At 40.4% G+C, this 27,773-nt stretch overlaps 1 protein-coding gene across 4 annotated transcripts; it reads right to left on the bottom strand.

Annotated features, from left to right (window-relative positions):
- Positions 1-250: 250 nt before the first annotated feature.
- On the bottom strand, positions 251-27,180 carry LOC100598657 (zinc finger protein 25). 4 transcript variants are annotated; one of them, XM_030798272.1, is made up of 7 exons: positions 27,035-27,180; positions 22,886-22,992; positions 22,679-22,778; positions 8,091-8,217; positions 7,692-7,787; positions 4,366-4,429; positions 251-3,869 (listed from the first exon to the last, which is right to left on the bottom strand). In XM_030798272.1, exons 3-7 carry the CDS (start codon positions 22,691-22,693, stop codon positions 2,801-2,803), a joined length of 1,371 nt encoding a protein of 456 aa, XP_030654132.1. In that variant the 5' UTR covers positions 22,694-22,778; positions 22,886-22,992; positions 27,035-27,180; the 3' UTR covers positions 251-2,800. The 4 variants fall into 4 exon arrangements, with proteins under 4 accessions (XP_030654132.1, XP_030654131.1, XP_030654133.1 ...); XM_030798271.1 differs by having other exon boundaries at positions 26,584-27,167; XM_030798273.1 differs by having other exon boundaries at positions 8,091-8,242; positions 26,584-27,153.
- Positions 27,181-27,773: the final 593 nt, after the last annotated feature.

The following is a 27,773-nucleotide window of genomic DNA, read 5'->3' as shown; positions in this document are numbered from 1 at the left end:
AGCCCAGGAGTTCAAGACCAGCTTGGGCAACATGGGGAGACCCCATCTCTACAAAAAAAAAAAAAAAAAAAGGCAAAAATTAGCCGGGGTGTGGTGGTGAGTGCCTGTAGTCCCAGTTACTCGGCAGGCTGAGGTGGGAGAATTGCTTTGGCCTGGGAAGCGGAAGTTGTAGTGAGCTGAGATCACATCACTGTGTTACAGCCTGGGTGACAGAGCAAGACCCTGCCACACACACAAAAAGAAGCTGAACATCAATGAAAGTCTCTATTAGGAAGGGGAAGTAAGACACTGGCAGGTTTAGATTGTAGCAGCATATGACAATTACATGCAGTGCAGGCAATAATTTTATAGATTACTACTAATGTAGCTGATGGAATTGGGTATTGTAAGTTTTTTGTTATTGGGTTAACATTAGCTAAGTATAACTTACCAATGGTATCTTATGGGGTAGAGAGAAAATTATAAAATGATACTGGGAAAACTGGCCATTGATTTGGGAGAAAATAAAGGAATACTGTGGGGAGGGATCAATGAATAATTCCATTTAATTTAAACAATGTTTATTTCATATGTTTACTGCTGCATTCCATCAAGAAATTTCTTGTTTTGATGTTATGACAAGTTAGCAAGTAAAAAACACATTTCTTTGAAAAAATACTTCTAAGCTTAGGCTCATAACATATAAATATAATGCACAAAATAAATATACTGCAAAAAACCACCCACCTACAAATTGCTGTATGCATCATTTCTGAAACATGAAATATTTATAAAAGCGTAACTCTACATTGCTTTTATTTTCAGCTCTAAGTAACAGAAAAACTTACTTTGTAAAGTGCTAGAACTTAGGCTCAAGGGCATATGGTGTCTGCTACAACTACTCAACCCTGCTGGGGTAGTGCAAAGACAGCCACAGGTCAAACATAAATGGATGTTTTTTGTTTGTATTCATGTTTTCAAAACTTTATTTATAGACACTGAAATTTGAATATCATATAATTTTCATGTGTCACAATATTCTTAGATTTTTTTTCAACCATTTAGAAATATAAAACCATTCTTAGCTTGCAGGAAACAAAAATGTGTAGTGGGCCATATCTGTCTGATGGACTGTCATTTGTCAAACCCTGACTTAGTGTAGTCAGGATCTGCCCCTAAATCACTTGCAGGAAGACAAACAAACAACAAACAACCAAATCAAGGCACTGGCAGCAAGAACGTGGGGGATGAATGTTGGGTAGTTAACATTTTTTTTTTTTGCAGTATAATTCACAAACTACAAATAATGATGATAACCTCTAACATACAGCTCGTGTGTCTCAGACACTATTCTAAGTGCTTTGAAAATGTTAACTTATTTAGACCTCAAAGCAATCCTAAGATGTTGTCACTATCACTACTCTTTTATGGGATGAGAACTGAGGCACAGAGATATTAAGTAGCATGCCCCATGTTGGAATCAGGGCCCAGGCAGCAGGAGCCCAGAGTCCACACCCTTAACTATGTCATGTTACTTCTATGAGGAAGAAAAAGTTGGTGAAGAACATTTAGGACTCTCACACAAAATATAAATGCAGATAGCTCTGCTCCCTGCTCACACATCAACAGTAAGATACATAATATTTCTTACATTGCACTATTTGTTTTCATTGTGTAGATTGTAATAAATATTACTGTTTTTAGCTGTTTAAAAACAGCTCAGGCTTTTGCTATATATAAATGTGTCCCTAATGCAAAACTTGGCTGACATTTGAAAATTTTACAAAAACATTTTAACTTATTTTTGAAGGATGAATTTAGTACCACTGTCTATATCTCTTTCCAAACACAAAAAAAGGATAAAAAGATGCCTTATAATTTAAAAGGAATATTACACTTACAATACAAATATTAACAAGAGTCACTACTGAGGCTTAATGTGCAACATCTTCATACACATAATAGTTACTGAACTAAGATTACATTATTTCGCTATGTACAATTATGGATGGATTCCATATGCACATTGAACATCCACAAGTTACATGTCATAGCACACTCACATACACACAAAATCCTATATACTAACAGACATTTAATGTATGTTTAATGATGTTGCCTGATAATTTGTGCTTTTTAAAAGCTTCATATATGTAGACATTTGCAGGTTTCCTTTTAAAATAGAACAATCTTGGCATCAGATCTGCAACATGATTTCTAGTATAACTGTTTCCCTCAGTACAAATTATTGGAATTTTTGTTGAACACCTTCCAAATATTTAAAATATCTACCCAAGTACCAGTGATCTGACATTGAATGAAACATCAATTCTTAATAAAGGCTTCTATATCTACCACTGTCTTTGCAGTTATCCCTTTGAATTCTCTAGTATATGAGCTCCAATTGTGTAAAGAGATTTCTGGATACTCAAGGAGCTTCTCACTCATGAGCTTTTGGATGTCTACAGCTGGCTGCCCTGACAGAAAATGTCTTGACATTCATTTTACTTACAGGATTTTTCTCCTGTGTGATTGCTATGTTGCAAAACAAAAGTATGACTTCTGAAAGGTTTCTTTCCTGTTTTACAATTTGCATGACTTCTGCCACCTATAGTATCTAATATTTAGAAAAGCCTACAATATGATAAAATTTTCTCCCAAATAAATGTACAGAATCTATGTATTTGCTGATACACAGAGAGAGCAAAGATTGTAGCTGAAAATTTCCCTCTATTGATGCGATTCATAAGGTGTACCTCTTGTGTGAATTATCTGATTGTTTTGAAGGATGAATTCAGTCAAGAGAATTTCCCAACTCATCTTACTTCTCAGCCTTCCTCTTCTTTGTGTGTGTCTTCTGATGTGCAGTGAGTTGTGACTTCTGGATAAAGGTTTCCCCACACTCCTGACACTCATAGGGCTTCTCCCCTGTGTGTTTTCTCTGATGTATAATAAAATGTGACTTCTGAGAAAAGGACTTCCCACATTCCTTGCATGCATAGGGCTTCTCTCCTGTGTGAGTCCTTTGATGTAATCTGAGGACTGAATTCACAGCGAAAGATTTGCCACATTCTGTGCATTCATAGGGCTTCTCCCCTGTGTGTTTTCTCTGATGTTTAGTGAGGTCTGATTTATAGTAAAAGGTTTTCCCACATTTATTACATTCAAAGGGTTTCTCCCCTGTGTGAGTTCGCTGATGTACTGTGAGGGCTGACTTCTGGTAGAAGCATTTCCTACATTCCTTACATTCGTAGGGTTTCTCTCCCGTGTGAGTTCTCTGATGAGTTTTGAGGTGTGAATTCCTAGAGAAGAATTTCCCACATTCCTTACATTTATAGGGTTTCTCCCCTGTGTGTGTTCTCTGATGTACTGTGAGGTGTGACTTCTGGGAAAAGGCTTTCCCACACTCCTTACACTCATAGGGTTTCTCCCCTGTGTGTGTTTTCTGGTGTACCATGAGGTATGCCTTCACATAGAAGAACTTCCCACATTCAGTGCATTCGAAAGGTTTCTCCCCTGTGTGTGTTTTCTGATGTTCTATGAGATGTGGTTTCTGGTAGAAGGATTTCTCACACTGATTACATTCGTAGGGTTTCTCTCCTGCATGGGTTCTCAGATGTCTACTGAGAGATGATAGGTGGTAAAATATTTTCTTACATTCTTTACACTCATAGGTTTTATCTCTCGTGTGAATTTTCTGATGTCTTATGAGGTCTTCATTTTTAGAGAAAGATTTCCCACATTTATCACAGTCATAGGATTTGCCCTTTGAGTGAGTATGCTGATGTACTATGAGGGCAGACTTCTGGCAGAAGTACTTCCCACATTCCTTACATCCATAGGCTTTCTCTGTGGTACAAGTTTTCTGATGTTTTGTGAGTTCTCCATTCCTAGACAGAAAGTTCCACATTCATTAATGTGTAAGAATTTTAAGGCTTTTTGTCCCCCACCTCCTCCACTGGGTGTATTTTCCAAGTACCTCTGAGGACCGATTTCTAGAGATGTTCCCATATTTACTGGATCCATAGGGTTTCTCCACTGTGAGCACTCTCTGACCTGCACTGTAGTTTAACATTTGGTAAGGTGAATCTGCATTTGCATTCTATTCACAGGGTCTCTCAACTGCCTGCATTCTATTTTGTGTAATAAAGACTCCCTTTATTATTTAATTCAGAAGAGTAAAAAGACCACTTCAAAGTTTCAATCTCCTGATCCTGCACAAGGTCTCTATGAAAAGGGCATTCCAATTTGGATTATATTCCTCAGGATTTGCTCTGCAGTGGTTTTCTCAAGTTTAGTATTAACTAGTGCCCTCCCATTTCTAGTAACTCCTTCAAGACTCTTGCTTACAAATCTTCTATCTTAAACATTAATTCTTGAACTTGCCTTGAATTTCCAGGTTGGCTTTCCTGGTATCTTGCTTCTAGATCATGAATGCTCCATAGGTCTTCTACAAGGGAATCAAAAATGTAATACTTTATAAATATTACACATTAATATTGTCATAGCATTGATTCTTAGGCTTCAGGCCAATTTCTCATAATGAAGGAACCTCAAATGCAAATTTCCTCTAGCCCATTGTTTTGGGAAAAAAACCTAAAACAAACACTGAAAACTGCTGTCACACACAGAAGAAAGAACCTACTTGTAGACCCACGTACTCTGACATTTTTACAAATATGACCTTAAGAGCTTGTAGGCGAAAGTTAAAAAGAAAAAAAAAAAGAACTAGGAGAGGAGAACACAGGACATTTGAAGTGTTGCTGAACGGGAGTGTGGGAAGTATAGAGAATGCTGTGAGCCCCTTAAGGACCATGAACAGTAAGCAGGTTAAGAAAAACTACTGGACAACAGTGTTCACTGGAATTACATGGAAAAGATTAAACTGAAAGAAGGAGCTGAAGTATAGGTCTTTATTCCCTCAAATCTAGATTACTGTGCTAGGATTCCTAGTATTTAGCAGACAAACTTCTACTTTATTTCCCCTTCATCCATCCACAGCAATCTAGGTGTCAATACTAAAGTGACTTTCTCAGAACATCAGTTTCCTCATGCTTAGAGAAGAGTCCTGTAGCTTGGGCTTTCACTCTCCATCTAGTTGGCTTTATTTTCAGGACAGGAAGATGGAAGACCACATATATCCAAAAGGAAGGATTTTCTTAAAAGCATCGGGATAAGCCATCTATACAAGGATGAATTCCTAGTTGTACCACCAGAGATTTTCAATCCTGAACTCATCCTGACCAAATCCTGCACTTCTAAAGCACTTGTTATTCATGACTCAATACTAGTCTTGAATTTCGTTTTCATATCTTGCTTCCTCCATCTCTGCTTCCAATTTACTACAGGATCTTTAAAGGTTCAATTATTGAACATCATTCTAGAATCTTTAGTGACCTTCATATTTATGCATCTTTAAATGCATGAAAGCAAGTGAAAGATTATCAGCAGATGCTTGGGGTTGGAATTTCATAGCAATGGTGGGGAATACATAAGAAAAGCCACTTGATAGGGACTTATGCAGCATTAACTCAGGTACATATGAAATAAGATCATATGTATGGGCCAGGAACAGTGGCTCATGCCTGTAATCCCGGCACTTTGAGAGGCTGAGGTGGGTGGATCACCTCAGGTCAGGAGTTCGAGACCCGCCTGACCAACATGGTGAAACCCCACCTCTACTAAAAATACAAAAATTAGCTGGGTCTGGTTGCGGCACGTGTAATCCCAGCTACTCAAGAGGCTGAGGCAGGAGAATCACTTGAACCGGGGAGGTGGAGGTTGCAGTGAGCCAAGATCGCACTACTGCATGCCAGCCTCGGCAATAGAGTGAGACTCCATAAAAAAAAAAAAAAAAAAAAAATCTTATGTTTGGAAAACATTTAAGAGCATAGTAAAATGGAGATTAACAGGTGTTTGGGGGCCACAGGGACAAATAAGTTGCATAGGCAAGAGAGGGCCAGACTAGTTCTTGACAGAAAATTCATTTAAATGAATATTACTAATACCTCCTTACCCTTGTAAGATTTTTGTTTTGTCTAAATGACTTAATACTGAGTCAGTATTAAGTATACCATGCAGGCTTCTGGCAATGTACATCTGCTGCATTACACAACTACTGTGGGAACTTAAATCAACAATTTTTGTTTTGACCCTAACAAGGAAGGAAGTAGAAAAAGCAGAACTATCTTACAAGAAGGTAAAAATATGGGATCAGAATATAAATAGGGCAAAGATGCTGCAGAGGTCAATTTTAGGAATCCTTATCATAAAAACCAATGCATTGGCTTTAAGAATGGATGAGCTCCTATAGGAGTTAATAAAAAGAGCACAGAACAGAAAGCAGAAAGTGTCTGTTGTTAATTATTTTATATATTTTTCATTTCTTTTTTTCATGGACATGAGTCTCACTGTTGCCCAGGCTGGAGTGCAGTGGGGCGATCTTGGCTCACTGTAACCACCACTTCCTGGGTTTAAGTGATTCTCATGCCTAAGCCTCAGCCTCCCGAATAGCTGGGACTACAGGTGTGCACTACCAAGCCCGGCTAATTTTTGTATTTTTAGTAGAGACAGGGTTTCACCATGTTGGCCAGGCTGGTCTTGAACTTGTGGCCTCAAGTGATCCAACCACTTTGGCCTCCCAAAGTGCTGGGATTACAGGCGTGAGCCGCCACACCCAGCCAGTCTCTTGTTAATTAATATTCATTCTCTCAACAAATATCTAGTATGCAACTAATATGTACTAGGCTTTGTTCCTGATACTGGCAACACATCTGTGCACAAGTTAGAAAATACGTGACAAACATTTAAGAAGGCAGGATGAGATTGTCTTAGTGTTATCCAAATAAGTTTAGGGAGGATAGGCAGTGCTTTGTGGGAAGGATAAACACTGTATAGCAGGAAGTAGCAACTCTGAAATGAAAGAATTGATGAGCGGCATGGCGATGTTTAATCTGAGCTCAGAGTTTAAAGAAAAAATGGGAAGTTAAAATTGGTGCCAAAATAACTGAGGTATTTTGTTGTTAATAAAAGGAGGGAGATGCCATTTAAAAAAGTTATGTCAGATTTACAAACACTTTATAGTTGCATACTCTAATGGCTGGGAGTAACTGGCGATTCTAGAGAAAAAGACAAAGCCTTACAAGGGTAAGAAAGGGTAAGAGTTTGTATCCAGGAAAGAGAAGTAAATCTATTTAAAAGATGTCTAGCAAAAGAGAGAATTTAAGTGGACAGAACGAAAATTGGAGGTGTGTATTAGGTTTTTTTAAACATGCAAATAAAGTGTCCTTAATCGCTTCCAAAACTACAGGGCATTTATAAAGAGACTGCCGAGGCCAGGCGCAGTGACTCACACCTGTAATCCCAGCACTTTGGGAGGCCGAGGTGGGCAGATCACCTGAGGTCGGGAGTTCAAGACCAGCCTGACCAACATGGAGAAACCCCATCTCTACTAAAAGTACCAAATTAGCCAGGCATGGTACATGCCTGTAATTCCAGCTACTCAGGAGGCTGAGGCTGGAGAATTGCTTGAACCTGGGAGGTGGAGGTTGCGGTGAGCTAAGATGGCAACATTGGACTCCAGCCTGGACAACAAGAGTGAAACTCTGTTTCAAAAAAAAAAAAAAAAAAGTGAGATTACCGAAAAATATTTCAGAAGGCAAGAGGCACCAACCACTCACCAGTAACATGGGATATAATTTCTTCTAACTCACCAGGGAAGCCCCGATGTGGAAATTCTACTTCTAATATCCACGGCTCTTTTCCTTGCTTCAACTTGAATACCGCATTTGGCTTATTCACATGGTAACCTATGAATGGAAAATATCAAGGAAATGATACAAATTGCTTGGAATTTAGGGACTGGGAAAGATGAGGAAGTGGAGTTTCAGGATAATGATGAAGGTTCCAGTTAGGCTTGGCAAATTTAGATTCTTTCAGTGGGGAGAGAGGGACACGAATATTTTTTCTAGTACCCAAAATGGATTTATTAACTTCGACCTCTGAATCATAGATAATGTCAATCATTCAACCCTATAGGGACATTTTATACTCCAGTAATCAGAAGGTAGATGCAAACTACTGGGATTTACACCTGGGGAAGTTTTCCTCACCCACTGAGACCAGGTGACTATAGTTTTCCAGCATCACATCCTTATACAGAGTCCTCTGAGCAGGGGTCAGTAACTTCCATTCCTCCTTGGTGAATTCCACAATAACATCCTTTAATGTCACAGGTCCCTGGAATAACATACTTCAGTTCAATCTGAAGTAACCAGAATAGATAGCATATCATTGAAAAGACATGTGAGCTAACTCTTAGTGTACTAACAGCAAAGTTCACTCTGGAGAGTTAGGATATGTGCCATGCTGTACCCTGCTTTATTCATAGAAGGAATATTTGTTCATTACATATTTACTGAGCTCCCACTCCATGCCTGGAACTCTGCTGAAGATACAAAGATGAAGAAAAAAAATGAGTGTCATGTGCTGCATAATGACATTTCAGTTAATGACAGATTCCATATATGATGACGATCCTATAAGAAAATAGAGTATTTTTATTGTCTGTTTTCTATGTTTAGATACACAAATTCTTACCATTGTGTTACAAGTTGGCTACAGTGTTCAGTACAGTAACATACCGTACAGGTTTGTAGCCTAGGAGCAATGGGCTACACCATATAGCCTAGGTGTGCTGTCAGCTGTACCATCTAGGCTTGTGTAAGGACACTCTACGATGTTTGCACGATGAAGTCACCTAATGATATGTTTCTCAGAACATATCCCCGTCACTAAGTGACACACGACTCTATTCCTGTTATCGAGGAGCTTATATTTTGCCAGGGAGACAAAGGTGAAAATGCTAAAATACAGTATGTGAAGCAGGTGCCATGACAGAAACATGTAGACAATACGAGATGGTCACAAATGGGGGTAATTATTTGCATTTCATATTATCATGTTAGATTTTATTAAATGGTCAAACTAACTTTAGGAATAAAGAAAACACAATTGGCAAAGGCATGGATGCATGAGAAATGGCAAGTTTAGGAAACCACATATAACTTGGTAGGTATGATATCTATTGTGGTATGATACCAATGGTAGGTATATACCATAGGTTGGTAGGTATATACTTATGGTAGGGCATAGGACCAAGATTAGTTAGGTTACAGTGAAAAGTCAAGGGACACTACATGAAGAAATTCTGAATCTGTCTTTTGGACCAGTAAAATATATTTTGCATACACACTTAACAAATAAATCTCTGCTTATTAATATAATACATACATTTGCATGTATTAATGTTTATTAAGAATTAAGGAGGTGGGTGTGGTGGCTCAGGCCTGTAACACCAGCTACTTGAGAGGGTAATATGAGAGAATCGCATGAACCTGGGAAGTCAAGGCTGCAGTGAGTCACAGCGAGACTCTATCTAAAAAAAAAAAAGATTAGGCTGGGCACAGTGGCCCATGCCTGTAATCCCACCACTTTCGGAGGCCGAAGCAGGCGCATAACCTGAAGGCAGGAGTTTGAGACCAGCCTGGCCAACATGGCAAAACCCCATCTCTACAAAAAAATACAAAAATTAGCCGGGCGTGGTGGCACACACCCATAGTCCCAGATACTCAGGAGGCTGAGCCAAGAGAATGGCTTGAACCTGGGAGGCAGAGGTTGCAGTGAGCCAAGATCATGCCACTGAACTCCAGCTTGGGTGACAGAGTGAAACTCCATCTCAAAAATAATAATAAATTTAACAAGTTTGTTTTTCTTTACATAAGACAAAACATAAATAGATATTCTGTCATTTCATACTATGTGAAATGTCTTATATATCTCTGGGATGCTCACCATTCACTGTGTAGATGAAAATACAGACACCAGGAGCCACTGAAGAGATGTGTCAAGTAAGCACTGGAGTTATGGGGGTAAATGAGTGGTTTGGGAGAAAACTTAAAGGTAGAAGTGGCAAATGGCACATTAGAAAAATCAGAAAAACATTTACATGAAAGCAACAGCAGTGGGGGAAAGAAGTATAACACAACTTTGTAATTAATTGGAAATTAGTTAATAACCACTGGGATAAAGGGCGAGGGCAGCTCTCATAGTGTCTGTATGTCTCGCTCATGGATACAGTCATAGTGCCAATTATTTTCATTCCTTCACTTTTATTGGTAGAACTGTTTAAGGCTATGAAATGTCCTCTAATCATTGCTTTATTTATATTCCATGAAATCTGAAAGGCAGTATTTTTACTTGTAGAACATCTTGGCTGGATATAAATTCTTGGTTCATTTTTTTTTTTTTTTCTTTTGAGATGAAGTCTGGCTCTGTCTCCCAGGCTGGAGTGCAATGGTGCAATCTTGGCTCATTAAAACCTCCGCCTCCCAGGTACATGCCATTCTCCTGCCTCACCCTGCCAAGTAGCTGGGACTATAGGCATATGCCACCATGCCCGGCTAATTTTTGTATTTTTAGTAGAGACAGGGTTTCAGCATGTTGGCCAGGCTGGTCTCGAACTCCTGACCTCAGGTAATCTGCCCGTCTTGGCCTCCCAAAGTGCTGGGATTACTGGCCGGAGCCACCATGCCCAGCCGGTTTGTTTTTTTTTCTTTTTTTTTTTGACACAGAGTCTCACTCTGTCACCCAGGCTGGAGTGCAGGGGCGCGATCTTGGTTCACTGCAAGCTCCGTCTCCCAGGTTCACACCATTCTCCTGCCTCAGCCTCCCGAGTAGCTGGGAGTATAGGCACTCGCCACCATGCCCGGCTAATTTTTTACAAACTAACATTATTGTGTGGCAACCAGGAAGTCTGTAAATGAAAACAGGAATACAAGGAAAAGGATAAGTTGAGCGGGAGTTAAAGAGTTGAATTTTGTTCATTCTGGGCTTAAAGTGACTGTGGAACATAAAGCTGGAATTGTCCATTTTGGCAGATACATACATGAGTAAGTTTCCACAAACAGAATTTTCAAATATATAAAAAATAGAGTTCTAGAAGATCCCAAAAAGGAAGCTGTGGGGCCCGGGCACGGTGACTCACACCTGTAATCCCAGCACTTTGGGAGGCTGAGGCGGGCAGATCACGAGGTCAGGAGATCGAGACCATCCTGGCTAACACGGTGAAACCCCGTCTCTACTAAAAATACAAAAAAATAATAATAATAATTAGCCGGGCGTGGTGGCGGGCGCCTGTAGTCCCAGCTACTCGGGAGGCTGAGGCAGGAGAATGGCGTGAACCCGGGAGGCGGAGGTTGGAGTGAGCCGAGATCGCACCACTGCACTCCTGCCTGGGCAACCGAGCGGGACTCCATCTCAAAAAAAAAAAAAAGAAAGAAAGAAAGAGCTGTGGGAACACCAGTATCTGAGATAATGGCAGGAGACTAGGCCCAGACCATGGAGCCTGAGAGAACTTCTCTAAACATAAGAGTAAGCCAGGAGGAGTATCTAGGAAACCAAAGAAAGGGAGACTTACAAATAAGGGACAGTTGTAGTTCAAAATCCAAATAAAAGTCCAAATTAGCATAACCACACACCAGCACAGCAAAGGAGTGAAAACTGTAATATGTAAGCAGGCCTTTTGAGAAATTTTGGAAATATCTAGAATGCCTAAGATCAGATAAGAGAATCCAGCTCTTGGACACACATCCTAACAAAGAGCTCATGTAAACTTCTATGCTCAGAGTCAAAGGGCTGGGGTTTGGCAAGGACAGAAGCATGACTGATATGAAAATTAATTAAAGACTCCTCACTTAAAAAACAACAACAACAAAAACCAAAGAGCATCCAGTATAAAGCAAGAGCTGATGAAAACACCCCACCACATAATGATACCAGGGTCAACTGGGCAACATGATTACTTCACCAGGGTCCCTAAATATGGGCACAATACAGACAAAAAGAGAAACACAAAATTGTGTTATATACACACATGGACATTTTATTCTATTGAAATACATCTGTATTTTTTTTAAAGCAACACTTCTATTTATGTGAAAACATACAAGTACTAGTTTCTTAGATGACAGCAATTCTATTTCAGCAATTAAGAGGTTACCTAACAGGATAAGGACAAAACTGACATATGACTTCTCATATGTAGAACCAAATGCTAAAAGACAAAGAAAAAATGCCCACAAAGGATAAAGGTTTTGAACCTAGAATTCCATGCCCTGCCAAATTTTTCATTCAAGGATAATAAAAAAAGATGTTTTCATGAATACAAAGATGTTAAAAGCATACAAACGATGCACCATACTTGCAAGGCATTCTAGAATATAATTAAAAGAAACTACAAAAAAAATCACATGGCAAATCAGATATAAAAGCTAATAGGGCCAGGCGCGGTAGCTCATGCCTGTAATCCCAGCACTTTGTGGGGCCGAGGCGGGTGGATCACCTGAGGTCGGGAGTTTGAGACCAGCCTGACCAACATGGAAAAGCCCTGTCTCTATTAAAAATACAAAATTAGCCAGGCGTGGTGGCTCATGCCTGCAATCCCAGCTACTTGGGAGGCTGAGGCAGGAGAATTGCTTGAACCTGGGATGCAGACATTGTGGTGAGCTGAGATCATGGCACTGCACTCTAGCCTGGGCAACAAAGATTGAAATGCCATCACAAAAAAAAAAAAACAAAAAATGCTAACAGATGGTCAGGTGCAATGGCTCATGCCTGTAATCCCAGAACTTTGGGAGGCTGAGGCAGGTGGATCATGAGGTCAGGAGTTCAAGACCAGCCTGGCCAAGACGGTGAAACCCCATCTCTACTAAAAATACAAAAAATTGGCCGGGCGTGGTGGCGGGTGCTTTTTATCCCAGCTACTCGGGAGGCTGAGGCAGAGAACTGCTTGAACCCAGGAGGCAGAGATTGCAGTGAGCCAAGATTGTGCCACTGCACTCCAGCCTGGGCGAGAGAGCGAGACTTCCATCTAAAAAAAAAAAAAAAAGCTAACGGTTATATAAGAATAAGAACTTAATTCTCATACAGCCTTAACAGGAAACTATAAAGTTTAAAATGGACTGCTTACAGAAGATGTGTGAAGGAAAAGACTATTTTGTATACTAAACTGTCCTTCAAAGATACTTCTAAATATGTTAACAAAGTGCTCACATCTTTTCATTAAATATTCACTGAAAGACCATTTTCTGGGCCAGAAAAATATCTTAAAGAATTGAAAGTTACCAAACACATTCTCTGAACACAGTAGACTTAAACTAGAATCAGTAACAGAAACTTATCCGGAATGTCATCAAATACTTGAAAATAATAGGTGAGCACTTTGTTTAATGTTATTGGAAAATAACATTTGAATTTGGTTCTCTGAAAAAACTAAGAAAGCTGATAAACCTATATCCAGAATGACCAAGATAAAAAATACATGTTAACAAGATCAAAAATGAAAAGGGGAATAGTTACTATAGGCCCTACAAACAGTAAAAGGATAATAAGAGAATACTAAGAACCAGTCTATGTGCATAAATTTTACAACTTAGATGAAATGGATTAATTCTTTGAAAGAGGATAACTACCAAAACTCACGCAGGAAGAAATAACTAAGATAAATAATATTATCTAGTATCAATTATATTAGATAAACTGAATCTGTAGTTAAAAACCTTTCAACATGAGTGACTTCATGAGAAATGGTGACTTAGGGAGCTCTAAGAATTGGTCCCTCCACTGAGGCAACCATTATAGCTGACAAAAACTGATAGAATCAAACTTTTTGGAACTCTTGAATCTTTTTTTTTTTAAACCATCAACCAGTGGAGTGCTTTTTTTCTTTTCTTTTCTTTTCTTTTTATTTATTTATTTATTTTTTGAGGCAGAGTCTCGCTCTGTCACCCAGGCTGGAGTGCAACTGCGTGATCTCAGCTCACTGGAACTGCAACCTCTGCCTCCTGGGTTCAAGCACTTCTCCCGCCCCAGCCTCCCAAGTAGCTGGGATTACAGGTACCCACCACCATGCCCAGCTAATTTTTGTATTTTTAGTAGAGATGGGATTTCACATGTTGGCCAGGCTAGTCTAGAACTCCTGACCTTAGGTGATCCATCCGCCTCAACCTCCCAAAGTGCTGGAATTATAGGCATGAGCCACTGTGCCCAGCCTCAGTGGAGTACTTAATAAAGAAAGAGGCTGCTAAATTCTGGGGAGAAAATGTGTGGCAATTTTTTCTTACTGGCCTACTGATATAGTTAGGATGTGTGTCCCCTCCAAATTTCATGTTGAAATATAATCCCCAGTGTGGGAGCTGGGGACTGGTGGATGGTATTTGGGTCATGGGGGTGTATCTCTTATGGATGGTTTAGCACCATTCCCTTGATAATGAGTGAGTTCTCATTTGGTTCACATGAGATCTGGTTGTTTAAAAGAGTCTGGCACCAGGCATGGTGGCTCCCAGCACTTTGGGAGGCCAAAGCAGGTGGATAACCTGAGGTTGGGAGTTTGAGACCAGCCTGGCCAACACAGCGAAACCCTGTCTCTACTAAAAATACAAAAATTAGGTGGGTGTGGTGGTCCACGCCTGTAGTCTCAACTACTCGGGAAGCTGAGGGAGGAGAATCGCTTGAACCTGGGAGGCAGAGGTTGCCATGAGCCAAGATCACTGCACTCCAGCCTGGGTAACAGAGTGAGACTGTACCTCAAAAAATAAATAAATGAAGAGTCTAGGACCTACCCCTTATCTCTCTCTCTTGCTTGCACTGCCACTATGTGATGTACTGGCTCCTGCTTCACTTTCTGCCATGAGTAAAAGCTCCCTGAGGCCTCACCAGAAGCTGAGCAGATGCCAGTGCCATGCTTCCTGTACAGCCTGCATAATCATGAACCAATTAAACCTCTTTTCTTTATAAATGACCCAGCCTCAGGTATTTCTATGTAGCAATGCAAAAAACAACTAACACAAAATAGGTACTGAGGAGTAGAGCATTGCCATAAAGATACCTGAAGATATAGAAGCAGCTTTGGAACTGAGTAACAAGCAGAGGTTGGAAGAATTTGGAGGGCTCAGAAGAAGACACTAAGATGAGGGAAAGTTTGAAACTTCTAAGAGACAGGTTAAATGCTTGTGACCAAAATGCTGATAGTGATATGGACAGTGAAGGCTAAGCTGATGAGGTCTCAGAGGAAAATGAGGAATTTATTGGAAACTGGAGTATAGGTCACCCATGTTTTGTCCTGGCACAGAGCTTGGCTGCATGTCCTAGGGATCTATGGAAGACTGAACTTAAGAATGATGACCTAGGGTATCTGGCAGAAGAAATTTCTAAGCAGCAAAGCATTCAAGATGTGGCCTGACTGCTCCTAACAGCCTACGATCAAATATAGGAGCAAAGAAATGACTTAAAGTTGGAAGTGATATTTAAAAGGGAATCAAAGCATAAAGTCTGGAAAGTTTGCAGCCTGGTCCTGTGGTGCAGAAAGAATCCAAGACCAAGCAGGCTGTGGAGCAACCACTTGCTAGAGAGATTAGCATGACTCAAATGGAGCCAAGTAACAATCCAAGACAATGGGGAAAAGGCCTTAAAGGCATTTCAGAGAACTTCGGGACTGTGCCTTCCATCACAGGCCCAGAGGCCTAGGAGGAATGAATGGTTTCAGGGGCCAGGCCTAGGGCAATGCAGCTCTGTGCAGCCTTGTGACACTGTTCCCCACATCTCAACTGCTCTGGTTCCAGCTTCAGCTCAAGGGCATGCAGGTACAGTTTGAGCCACAGCTCAGGAGGGCACAATCTGTAATCCTTCATGGTTTCCATCTAGCGTTAAGTCTGCAGATGCTCAGAATGCAAGCATGAAGGAGGTTTGGCAGCTTCCCCCTAGATTTCAGAGGATGTAATGGAAAGCCTGGGTGTCCAGGCAGAAGTCTGCCACAGAGATGGAGCCCCCACAGAGAAACTACTAGGGCAATGTTGAGGGGAAATGTGGGGTTGGAGCCTCCACACAGCCCCCACCGGGGTACTGCCTAAAGGAGCTGTGGGAAGGGGGCCACTGCCCTCCATACTTTGGAATGCTAGAGCCACTAGCCACTTGCAACCTCAGCTTGGAAAAGCTGAAAGCAGTCAACTCCAGCCATTAAGATTAATCCATTAATCCATTAAGATTAAAGCAGATTTCTTAACAGAAACTATGAAAGCCAAAAGGCAGTGTGATGACATATTAAAGTGCTGAGCTGAAAGAAAAGAATTCTATTTCAAGAACTCTTTTCCATCAAGACTATCCATCAATAATGCAGAAGAAATTAAGGCATTACAAGATAAACAAAAGCTAAAGGACTCTGTTTCTAGTAGACCTGTCTTATAAGAAATGCTACAAGGAGTTCTTCAGTCTGAAATGAAAGGACACTGGACAGCAATTCAGGGCCATTTGAAGCTATAAAGAACACAGGTAAAGGTAACTATATAGGTACACAGAAAAGCTGGTATTGTGGTATTTTTAAAATTATGTCTCCTCTGTTTGCTTCCTATAGGATTTAAAAGACAAATGCATAAAATAGTAACTATAAATATATGTTAATGGTCATACAACACACAAAAATATAATTTGTGACAGTAACAACATAAAGGGGGGAGAAACAAAGCTATATGTCAGCAATTTGTATACACTACTGAAGCTAAGTTGGTATCAATTCAAACTAGATTGTTAAAAATTAGAAAAGTTAACTATAATACTAACAGTAACCATTAAAAACACCTTAAAACATTCACAAAAGGAAATCAGGAGGAAAGACATTAGAAAAAAATTAAAAAGAAGGCAGTATTGGAGGGTATTAGTGTGTTATGACATTGCTATAAAGAACTACCTAAGGCTTGGTGCGGTGGCTCACTCCTGTAATCCCAGAACTTTGGGAGGCTGAGGTGAGCACATCATTTGAGGTCAGGAGTTCAACATGGCCAACATGGCGAAACCCTGTCTCTACTAAAAATAAAAAAATTAGCCAGGCGTGGTGGCATGCACCTGTAATCCCAGCTACTTGGGAGGCTGAACCAGGAGAATCTCTTGAACCTGGGAGGCGGAGGTTGCAGTGAGCTGAGATTGCGCCACTGCACTCCAGCCTGGGTGATAGAGCAGGACTCCATCTCAATTAAAAAAAAAAAAAAGAACTACCTGAGACTGGGTAATTTACAAAGAAAAGAGGTTTAATTGGCTTATGGTTCCACAGGCTGTGCAGGAAGCATGGCTGTGGAGGCCTCAGGAAGCTTACAGTCATAGCAGAAGGTGAAGGAGAAGTTGGCACATCTTCACATGGCAGAGCAGGAGATAGCGGGCAAAGGGGGAAGTGCTACTCACTTTTAACCAGATCTTTTCAGAACTCACTCTCAAGAACAGCAAGGGGGAAGTCTGCCCCCATGATCCAATCACCTCCCACCAGGCTCCTCCTCCAACATTGGGGGTTACAATTTGACATGAGATTTGGGTGGGGACACAGGGCCAAACCATATCACAGAGGAATTAAAGGAAAAGATATAAAGTATGTCGAAGAAAAATGCCAAGTTGCAGAAGTAAGTCTTTATCAAACATCACTTTAAATAGATTAGACTCACCAGTTAAAGGCAGAGATTGACTGAATGGATATTAAAAACATGATTCAAATATATGCCTTCTAAAATTAAATTTAGATCCAAAGACATAAGTAGGCTGAAAAGAAAGGATGGAAAAAGGCATTTCACGAAAATAGTAGTAACCAAAAGAGAGCTGCCTGGCTATACTAAGATGAGACCTAAATAAATGAGATGGCATCCTATATTCATGGCCTGGGAGACTTAATATGGTTCAAATGACCATACTACCCAAAGAAATCTACAGATTCAAACCAGTCCCTATCAAACTCCCAATGGCTTTTGCACAGAAGTGGAAAAGATTATCCTCCAATTCATATGGAATTGCAAGGGGTCCCCAATAGCCAAAACAACATTGGGAAAGAAGAATAAAGTCAGAGGACTCACACTTCACAATTTCAAAACTTACTGCAAAGCTACAGTTATCAAAACAGTGAGGCACTGGCATAAGGACAGACATACAATCTAATGGGATAGAACTGAGTTCAGAAATAAACCCATATATCCACGACCACATGACTTTTTCTTTTCTTTTTTTTTTTTTTTTTTTTTCTGAGACAGAGTCTCACTGGCTGGAGTGCAATGGTGCAATCATGGCTTCCTGCAGCCTGGACCTCCCCAGGCTCAGGTGATTTCCCCACCTCAGCCTCCCAAGTATCTGGGACTAAAAGTGCACACCACCCACCTGGCTAATTTTTGTATTTTGTAGAGACAGGATCTTGTCATGTTGCCCAGGATGGTTTCAAATTCCTGGGCTCAACAGAACTGCCCACTTTGGCCACCTAAAGTGTTAGGATTACAGGCATCAGCCACCACGTCTAGCCCCAACTGATTTTCAACAAGGCTGTCAAGACCATTCAGTGGGAAAAGAATAGTTTCTTCACCAAATAATACTGGGAAAACTCAATACCCACATGCATGAGTTAAATGGGACCTCTATCTCAATCATATGCAAAAATCAATTCAAAACGGATCAATGACCTAAATATATGAGTTAAATATGTAGAACTCTTAGAAGAAAACATAGCCTACCTTGAATTTGGCAATGGATTCTTCTATATGACACCAAAAGCACAAACAAAAGAAAAATAAATCTTACTTCATCATAATTTGAAATGTTTGTGCATTACAGAACACTGTCACAATGGAGAAGACAACACACAGTCTGGAAAATAATTGCAAATCATCTGAGACAGAGTCTCCCTCTGTTGCCCAGGCTGGAGTGCAGTGGCGCCATCTCAGCTCACCACAACCTCTGCCTCCCGGGTTCAAGCAATTCTCCTGCTTCAGCCTCCCAAGTAGCTGGGACTACAGGCACATGCCATCATGCCTAACTAATTTTTGTATTTTTAATAGACATGGGGTTTCACCATATTGGCCAGGCCTGTCTCAAACTCCTGACCTTGTGATCCGCCTGCCTCGGCCTCCCAAAGTGTTGGGATTACAGGCGTGAGCCACTGCACCCGGCCAATTTTTTTTTTTTTTTTTAAGACAGAGTCTCGCTCTGTTGCCCAGGCTGGAGTGCAGTGGCGCCATCTGGACTCACTGCAACCTCCACCTCCTGGGTTCAAGTGATTCTCCTGCCTCAGCCTCCCAAGTAGCTGGGACTACAGGCATGCACCACCAAGCCCAGCTAATTTTTGTATTTTTAGTAGAGACAGGGTTTCACCATGTTGACCAGGCTGGTCTGAACTCCTGACCTTGAGTGATCCACCCAGCCTGGTCTCCCAAAATGCTGGGATTACAGGCATGAGCCACTATGTCTGGCCATAAAATGTTCTTATAATTCAACAACAAAAAGATAAACAGCCCAGGTAGGAAATGGGCAAAGAACTTGAGTGTACATTTCTCCAAATAACACAACTCACCCTTGAACAACACAGGCTTGGATGCAGATTATTTTCAACCTAAGATAGATTGAAAATGTATTTGCGGCCGGGCGCGGTGGCTCACGCTTGTAATCCCAGCACTTTGGGAGGCCGAGGCGGGCGGATCACGAGGTCAGGAGATCCAGACCACGGTGAAACCCTGTCTCTACTAAAAATACAAAAAATTAGCCAGGCGTGGTGGCGGGCGCCTGTAGTCCCAGCTACTCGGAGAGGCTGAGGCAGGAGAATTGCTTGAACCCGGGAGGCGGAGCTTGCAGTGAGCCAAGATTGCGCCACTGCACTCCAGCCTGGGCCACAGAGCGAGACTCTGTCTCAAAAAAAAAAAAAAAAAAGACAACGTATTTGCAAGATTGGAAACCCACACATATGGAGGGCCAATTTTTTGCACACATGGGTTCTGAAGGGCTGACTGCAGGACTTGAGTATGTATGGATTTAAGTACATGCAGGGGTCCTGGAACCAATCACCTGCATATACCAAATGATGACAGTATATACAAATGGCTAAAAAGCACACTAGAAAAAAATAGAAGAAAAAAGCACACTAGAAGATATTCAACATCATTCATCTCTAAAGAAATGCAATGCAAAACCACAGCAATACCACTTCACCCCCCCACCCCAATTATAATGGGCATAATTTTTAAAATGGCAGGTGTTGGGGGTATATGGAGAAATTGCAACCCTTGTACATTGCTAATGGGAATGTAAAATGGTGCAGCTGCTGTGGAAGTTTGGCAGTTCCTCAAAAAGTTAAACATAGAATTGCCATACATCCCGGCAATTCCATTTTTAGGTATATACCCAAAAGAATTGAAAATAGGTATAAAATACTTACAGATGAATTTGCATAACAGCACTATTCATAATAACCAAAAAGTGGAAACCACCCAAATGTCTGTCAGTGGATGAATGGATAAACAAATTGTGGTGTATATACACAATGGCATTTTAGCCATAAAAAGGAATGATGTACTGATACATGCTTCAAGGTGGATGAACCTGGAAAACATGCTAAGTGAAAGGCAGACACAAAAGGTCACCTAATGTATGATCTCACTTACATGAAATATCTAGACTAGGTAGCTCCATACAGACAGAAAACATTAGTGGTTGCCAGGCGAAAGAGGGAGAGAGAACAAGGAATGACTGCTTAATGGGTATGGAGTTTTCTTTTGGGATGGTGAAAATGTTTTGAAACTAGGTAGAGGTGGTGTTACACAACACTGTGAATGTACTAAATATTAATACCTCACAATTGTATACTTTTAAATGATGAATAGTATGTGAATTTCACTTCAATTAAAACAAGTAAACAAAACCTTTGAACAAAGACAACTTCAGGCCTAAATGGTTTCATTGGTGAATTCAATCAAACAATAAGGCAGAAACAATACCAATTATATGTAATTTCTTCCATAAAACCAAGAAAAAATAGCCATTCTCAACTCACTTTATAAGGCTCACATGACCCTGAAACCCAAATCTAACAAAAATATTACCAGAAATGACAACTACTGTGGTTGCTGGCACCAGTTTGTATCAGCTCAGAAGAGCTGATGGTTAAGTTTTCAGAAACTGGCTGGCATGTTGTAGCTTGAAATTTACCATGGTGGGAGTATTTATACCACAGAAATTGGTAAACAGTATCAACCAGATTTCTTTCCCAACCCCTAAAATCTGATTATTAAACATTTACTAGTATATTGATCACTGATCAATATTCCTCATGGTGATAGATGCAAAAATCATCAACAAAATGTTAGCAAATCTAATTCAGCAATATATAAAAATATACACATTGTGACCAATTTATCCTGGCAATGCAAGGTTGATTCCACATTTGAACATCAATCAGTGTAGTTCACTATGCTGACAAACTAAAAAAGAAAAACAACATGATTATCCCAAAAAAAGCAGAAGAACATTTGACAAAATTCAAGATCCATTCATGATAAAAACTCTGAACAAACTAGGAAAAGAAGGGAACTTCCTTCATCTGATAAAAGGCATTTATATAAAATCCATAGTTTATACCATCCTTATTATTGAATGGCTAAATTCTTACCCCCGTAAGGTCAGGTTTCATTATGTACATTCCTTTGATTATGTAAAGGATGATTTTTTAAATGAGCGAAAACAAAACAAAACAAAACAAAACAAAATTCAATGTTTTCTACAGCCTACAAGGGCCATACACATTCTAGCTTCCTCTACCTTTTTGATGTTACCTCTTACCATTCTTTCCCTAAGTCATATCTCTCTAGCTTCAATATCCTACATACTGTTTCTGGAACATGCTTTGGGGTGTCTATATTGCTGTTTTTCCTACCCACAATGCTGCTCCCTCAGATTTCTACTTGGCTCTGTCTCTCATTTAATTCAGGACTTTCCTCAAACATTATCTTTTAGGGTAGCATTGTCCTAATCAACCTATAACTCGTTCCTCACTTCTCTGTATCACTTTGTCCTCCTAAATGTCCTCCTAAATGAGACAAACTCATTGTGTCCAAACATACACCTCAGAAATATTACTCGAATGTTGACATATTGTTATAAAATATATTTTTAAAATCACATTTGTGGCCTGGCACAGTAGCTCATGCCTGTAATCCCAGCATTTGGGAGGCTAAGGTGGGAGGATAATTTGAGGTCAGGAATTTGAAACCAGCCTGGCCAACATGGGGAAACCCCTTCTCTACTAAAAATACAAAAAATTAGCTGGGCGTGGTGGCAGGTGCCTGTAATCCCAGCTACTCGTGAGGCTGAGGCAGGAGAATCACTTGAACCTGGGAGACAGAGGCTGCAGTGAGCCAAGATTATGCCACTGCACTCCAGCTTGGGCAACAGAGCAAGACTCCATCTCAAAAAAAAAGAATCACATTTGTTAGTATCAATGTCATTGTCTACTTTATGCCAAACAGGCAGTAACCTATTTAGCATGGTTTTCATGCCATCAGTGCAAGTATCAACAGTGTAAAAGGCAATCTACATCTTAGCACTCTGAGTCTCAACCTCATAGACCCGTTGAGAGGGTCTTGGAGCTCCCAGGGATCTGTAGACCACATTTTGAGAATTGCTGTTTTATTCAAATGGTATTTTGCCTGTAGGTGATTTTTAACTATTTCTACGTTTCTAATTTAGTATATGGGCTCTCGTTCATAAAACTCATTAAACACACACACACACACACACACACACACACACACACACACACACACAGTGAAACAAACTAAGGGTTAAATAAATGACTCACCTGGAACTTGTTCATTTTCTGCTGCTCTTGGGAAAGGCTGAAAACTGCAAAGCCATAGCAGAAATCACAAGGGACCTTAGCTGGCAGCCCCAGGAATCACCTGTGAGAAATTTCCATACAACATTTTAGTAAAATATATACCTTTGAGAAAATGTCCTTTTGACCCATTAGAAAGCATAGTAAGGACCATGATGAAGTAGCACCCACCTGTCCACTTCTGACTCTGATATTAATCTTGATAAGCCTGGGACATTTTTGATTGAATCTACACATTTCTTTCCTATTGGCTGTATTGAAAATTATGTTTCTGTTTTCTGAATAACACAAAAGAATCGAAAACTTAAATATCCAATAATGACTGATTAAATAACATGTATAATATATCCAAAGTATGGAGCCCTTTGCTGACACTAGAAATGATGTTGAAGAGATATATTTATTGGCACATAAAAGGTAATTAAGTTACATATCATAACCATTTTTTTCTATTATAAACCCAAGGTTAGAAAATCTGAATTTTCAAAGTTCTCAAAAATAAGACATTTCTTCTCCCTAAATTGCAGTTTCTCAGAAACCATTTCTCCAAGAACCTTCTTTTGATGTAAATATGATATAATGAACTTAAAGACTCAGTTCTACCCTAGGCTCTGTAATTAATAAACTTAGTGATTGTCTTAGTTTCAATGCTTTTGTCTTTAAAATGAGTAGGAATTAGATAATCTTGAACAACCCTTCATGTACCATTCTGCTTCTGTAAGTCTTCACCCAGGATCACCAATACAGACAGTACCTGCAATGCACTGTCCCCTCAAAACTTGGGCTGGGCCTAACGTAATATTTAATTAGGCCCTGATGAACTCTGACTTGAGAATCTAATCTGCTGACAGTGACACAAATCTACCTTCTAAAATAACAGTTAATCATCATAATTCTCAAACAAGCACTTCATATATGTAGCAAAAGGCAACCACATGTCATAATACTAAGGTCCTTTTCATAAGCAGCAGAAACCATGCAGGGCATCCAAATTGGAAAGGAAAAATCAAATTATCTTTGTTCACAGATGACATGATCCTATATTTAGAAAAACATAAAGACTCCACCGAAAAAACTGGTAGAACTGATACATGAACTCAGTAAAGCTGCAGGATACGAAATTGACATTAAAAAACCAGTAGCAGGCCAGGCACGGTGGCTCACGCCTGTAATCCCAGCATTTTGGGAAGCCAAGGTGGGTGAATCACCTGAGGTCGGGAGTTCAAGACCAGCCTGACCAACAAGGAGAAAACCAGTCACTACTAAAAGTACAAAATTAGCCAGGCGTGGTGGCGCATGCCTGTAATCCCAGCTACTCGGGAGGCTGAGGCAGGAGAATCACTTGACCCTGGGAGGCAGAGGTTGCAGTGAGCCAAGATTGCACCATAACTGAGTCCTTGTCTCAAAAAAAAAAAAAAAAGAGTATAAAACACTGATGAATGATATTAAAATGGAAAGATATCCCATGTTCATGGACTGGCAGAATTAATATTGTTAAAATGTCCATAGTACTAAAAGCAGTCTACAGATTCAATGCAATCCATATCCAAATACCAATGACATTCTTCACAGAAATAGGAAAAAAAATCCTAAAATTTATATGGAACCACCAAAGACCCCGAGTAGCCAAAGCAATTTTGTGCAAAAAGAACAAAGGTGGAGGCATTGCACTACCAGACTTCAAAATATACTATAAAGCTATAGTAAACAAAACAGTAGGTTACTGGCATAAAAAGAGACACATAGACCAATGGAAAAGAGAATTGGGAAATAAATACATGCATTTATAGCCAATTTCATTTTTGAAAAAGGCACTAAGAACATACATTGGAGAAATGACAGTTTCTTCAATAAATGGTGCTGAGAAAACTGGATATCCATAGGCAGAAGAATGAAACCAGACCCGTCTCTCATCATATGCAAAAATCAAATGATAGTGGATTAAAGACTTAAATGTATGACCTGAAACTATGAAACTACTTGAAGAAAACATCTGAATGCTTCAGAACATTGTTCTCAGCAAAATTTTTTTGGTAAGACCTCAAAAGCACAAGCAACAAAGGCAAAAATAGATGAATGGGATTACATCAAACTAAAAAGCTTTGGCACAGCAAAGTAAGCAATAACAGTGAAAAGACACCTAAAGAATAGGAGAAAATATTTGCAAACTACCCATCTGACAAGGAATTAATAACCAGAATATACAAGGAACTCAACAGCCAGAAAACAAAAAATTTGATTTAAAAAAATTGAGCAAATGATCTGAACAGACATTTCACGATAGAAGACATACAAATGGCCAATAGGTATATGATAAAATGTTCAACATCATTAATCATCAGACAAATGCAAATCAAAATCATAATAGGATATCATTTTAGCCCTTAAAACAGCTATTTTAAAAAGGCAAAAAAATAACAAATGCTGGGATATGGAGAAAGGAGAACCCTCATACACTCTTGGTGGCAATGTAAACTAGTATAGCCACTGTGGAAAACAGTATGGAGGTTCCTCAAAAAATTGAAAACAGAATTACCATATGATCTAGCAATCTCACTGCTATGTATATATCCAAAAGAAAGGAAATCCGTATACTGAAGAGATCTCTGCAATCCCATTTTTATCGCAGCACTATTCACGATAGTCTAGATACAGAATCAAACTAAGTACCCATCAATGCATGAATAGATAATGAAAACTGTGGTATATATACACAATGGAATATTATTGACATAAAAAGAATGAAATTTTGTCACTGCAGCAACAAAGATGGAACTGGAGGACATTATGTTACATGAAATAAGCCAGGCACAGAAAGACAAATATCATGTTCTCACTCATACGCAAGAGCTAAAATAGTTGATCTCATGAAGGTAGGAAGTAGAATGATGGTTACCAGAGGCTGCGAAGGGAAGCAGGGAGTGAGGAACGAAGAGAGATTGGTTAATGGGTACAAAAATACAGTTACGTAGAAGGAATAAATCCTAGTGTTCAATAGCCCAGTATGGTTACAAGTGTTAGCAATAATTTATTAGCTATCAGAATAGCTAGAAGATTTGGAATATTCACAACACAAAGAAATGATAAATGAGGTGGTGGATATTGTAATTACCCTGATTTGATCATGACACATTGTATGCATATATCAAAATATCACATGTACCCCACAAATATGTACATTATGAACCAAGAAAAAACTAAAATAAGCAGCAAAAACCACTTCCAGCTAGCATGGTGCTTAACAAAATGCCTAAGCTCAGTTATCAGCCAATGAGAGGCATTATAATATCACCACCATAAAATGGTGGAACTGATGAACTGCAGTTTTCATCTTTAAAAAAATTTTTTGTCCCATTTCCTGTCTTTAGAAACTAGCCTCTGGGCTGGATGGGATTCCCAGCTTCTCCTGTAAAATGCAAAATTGAGGGCTCAAATTGCGGTTTCAATTTACACGTTTTACAGTCCTCTGAGAAGAGACTAAGGTTGGAGGATGCAGGAAGGCCTTAAATAATTCACCTTTTGACTCAAGCGCTCTGAAGCTTCCCCAAGCATTTTTGGAAACAGAACACTACGTGGTTGAGACTGGCTTCAAGTACACTACACAGCTACGTTCTGGTGGTGCTCAAGGGACAAATGCTGTGCTAAACACAAGCCAAGACTGGATTTTAGTGTGGGAAGGCGCATTAACTTAGAGGAAAAAGAGGATTTACATCCCACCTGCTAATACTGTGGGTAAACGGATTTATCTCTCTGAATCTTTAGTAGTCACATTTATTTAAATGGAGATGGTTAAGTCGAAAGGATGGTTACGATGATTAAATGAGCCAATAATGAAAACAGCATGTTTTGTAATAACAGAAGCAGCTCACCTTTATTGAGTCCTGTATCATACTTTACATCTACTACCCTATTTAGTACCCAAAGGCCCCCATCATTTGCCAGATGGGCGTCAAGCCGCACTGGGACCACCTACAGACGCTGGACCGGAGCCCACGTCCCTGCTGCTTTCGAGCGCCGCGTCTGCAGCGGCCCGAGCGCCTGACGTGGCGGATCCAATCACGTCACACAATGCGGCTGCTCCCGGCGCCCGCTGCCCCCGGCGCCCGCTGCCCAGCCACCGCAGGCCTCCTCTGGCCGCCCCTCAAGCAGGTCGCGCAAACGCCTTTCCGGGCAGGAGCGCCAGCGCAAATAGCCAACCTCCCCGCCAGGATGCTCCCACCTCGGGCCCTCCGCGGAGGCCGCTCCGGGGCCAGGAGGCGGCTTCCAGGCTCGAGACCCCGCCTCCCAGGCGCTGCCCGCCCGCAAAAGCCTTCGACACACCTGCAGGGTCTCGGCCTTTGCTCCCGGCCCGCGTCGGGCCCAGGCCCCGCCCTTTGCGGCCTAGCCGAGACCCGGAGGCACCGGCGTCCTCTCCCCACCCTAGGGCGTAAGACAAAAACGCCAACGCCAGAAAGGAGAAGACACTGCACATGCGCAGAACGTTTCCCGAGCGCTACTCCAGAACTACGCTTCCCAGAAGGCCCGGCTGCGACTCCATCTTGGATAACGTCGTGAGGTGCTCCAAGGAACATTGATGGACAGTTTTGTTAAAGTGATTGAACTCGGTGGGTACATGAGTACGTGGAGTAATGAAGGATAATGCCCTGTAACCGCCTCGTCTTAGGAATGCTAGCTTTCACAATTGTGCAAACGGTACGCGAAACGTAATAAACTACAAAATATGTATAAGCTAAAACAGAAAACGAGTATACCACTTCCCAAAGCAAAAGCGCTTAATGTTAGGTATACATCCTTCTCATGAAGTTACACAAATTTTAACCTAATGGTATAGAATATTATGACTATCTTTTCACTAAGGAATATATATAGTCATCCCTCCTTATCCTGGGGGTGCATATCTATGGATTCAACTAAGCTCGGAATGAAAATTCTTAAAAATTCTATCTTACTGAGCATGTACAAACTTTTCCCCTTGTCATTATACCCTGAACAATACAATAAAATTATTTACATAGTATTTACATTGTGTTAGGTTTACAATTAATCTAGACATAATTTA

This window comes from Nomascus leucogenys, chromosome 18 (genome assembly GCF_006542625.1).
Source record: "Nomascus leucogenys isolate Asia chromosome 18, Asia_NLE_v1, whole genome shotgun sequence".
Taxonomy (NCBI): domain Eukaryota; kingdom Metazoa; phylum Chordata; class Mammalia; order Primates; family Hylobatidae; genus Nomascus; species Nomascus leucogenys.
This window is presented reverse-complemented; position numbering and strand designations above follow the sequence as displayed.

Excerpts from the sequence above, each read along its gene's own strand:
- LOC100598657 (XM_030798272.1), bottom strand. Across the intron at positions 7,788-8,090 it reads TAGTCACCTGGTCTCAGTGG|GTTACCATGTGAATAAGCCA; the intron begins GTGAGGAAAACT and ends TTCCATTCATAG. Across the intron at positions 4,430-7,691 it reads TCCACATCGGGGCTTCCCTG|AAGACCTATGGAGCATTCAT; the intron begins GTGAGTTAGAAG and ends ATTCCCTTGTAG.